The sequence below is a fragment of the Agrilus planipennis genome, unplaced genomic scaffold (assembly GCF_000699045.2).
Source record: "Agrilus planipennis isolate EAB-ADULT unplaced genomic scaffold, Apla_2.0 scaffold3149, whole genome shotgun sequence".
NCBI classification, from domain to species: Eukaryota; Metazoa; Arthropoda; class Insecta; order Coleoptera; family Buprestidae; genus Agrilus; species Agrilus planipennis.
In genome coordinates, this window is record NW_020441801.1 from 78 (window position 1) to 1,304 (window position 1,227).

The 1,227-nt window shown below is 30.6% G+C and overlaps 1 protein-coding gene across 1 annotated transcript; it reads right to left on the reverse strand.

The window, feature by feature from the left end:
* Positions 1-224: 224 nt before the first annotated feature.
* LOC108743949 (integrator complex subunit 4-like) lies at positions 225-1,227 on the reverse strand (the record flags this gene model as incomplete). The annotated part of the gene is made up of 3 exons (XM_018479549.1): positions 1,141-1,227; positions 346-1,085; positions 225-280 (listed from the first exon to the last, which is right to left on the reverse strand). Coding segments are annotated over exons 1-3 (850 nt in total), but the record flags the coding sequence as incomplete, so codon positions are not given.

A 1,227-nucleotide genomic window follows, 5' to 3' on the forward strand; every position in this document is an offset into this window, starting at 1 on the left:
AATCCAAGACGCTAAAGTATGGGCGTTTTTATTCACTGTTACAAAAATATCTATTACTTTGGCCAAATCGAGAGGTTTTCCTACATTCTCTTAATGAGCGATTGCTAAATAATGGTGCAAATATTGTAATTTATGTTCGGTTTGGTGATTAAATTAAGCAGATCAGTGACAATAGGAAAAAAAAGGTTCCGTCACATTTAAATACAAAAAACATTAATATATACCGAAAGCATCATCAATGAGTCTAATTTCCTGTTCACTGTCTTGTAATGTTACAACACTGAAATTCACAATATTAAAAAATATCTGTAAACTAAATTTTTAGCTCTGCATTAATTATCTTACATTTCAGGATATGTAATACCAAGCAACCAAACCAATTTGAGTACAACTTTTCTTACAATTTCATAATCATCTTTTAAACAGTTACACACATCTTTATAAACATTTGGATTAATTTTGATACCCCTTTCATGTAATGCAATGGTGGTAGAAAATGCCTGGCTTCTAACTCGTGCATCTTCATTATCAAAATATGATGAAACCAATTCTAATATTTTATCAGCTTCATTTCCAGTACAAACTGGTATTAAAACTCCAATTGTTTCTAAACATTTGCATTTAACAGCATGACTAACATCTTTCAAGTAATTTTTAGCAATTTCAACCAATTTATAATGTAATGATACATTGTCTGTCACTAGTTTTCCTAAATTTAATATAGTATTGATGCCCTGTGCAATCACCTTATGTGAAACTTCATTTTTTATTAGCATAATTGCTTCATCTATGATAGATATTATATCAGCACTTGGTTCTTTACCAATATCCAACAAAAGTGACAGTATTTTCACTCTAACAGCAGATTCTGCTTCCAATTTAAAATGATCACTTAACTTCTTCAACACTTCTGGAATGTCCGAGGTAGAAAGTTCAAAGTTGTCTGATGTCCTTAGCAATGTACGTAAGACTTCTCTACTATTCTTACAACTTTCGAGACAACTAATAAGCGCTAATACGGGGCTACTGGCTGCTGGTTTATTTATTAATTTTAACTTTTTGGTTGGAACTTGTAAGGGTGGTTCCTATCATTATACAAAATTAGTATCGTAAACGTAAAACGTACATTAATTTACTTACTTGAATCGTATGACTATATTCTGCTAAAGCCCTCTTTTTTAATACAGCCGTCATTTTCTAAAATATAATTCACCTTAAAATAAATAT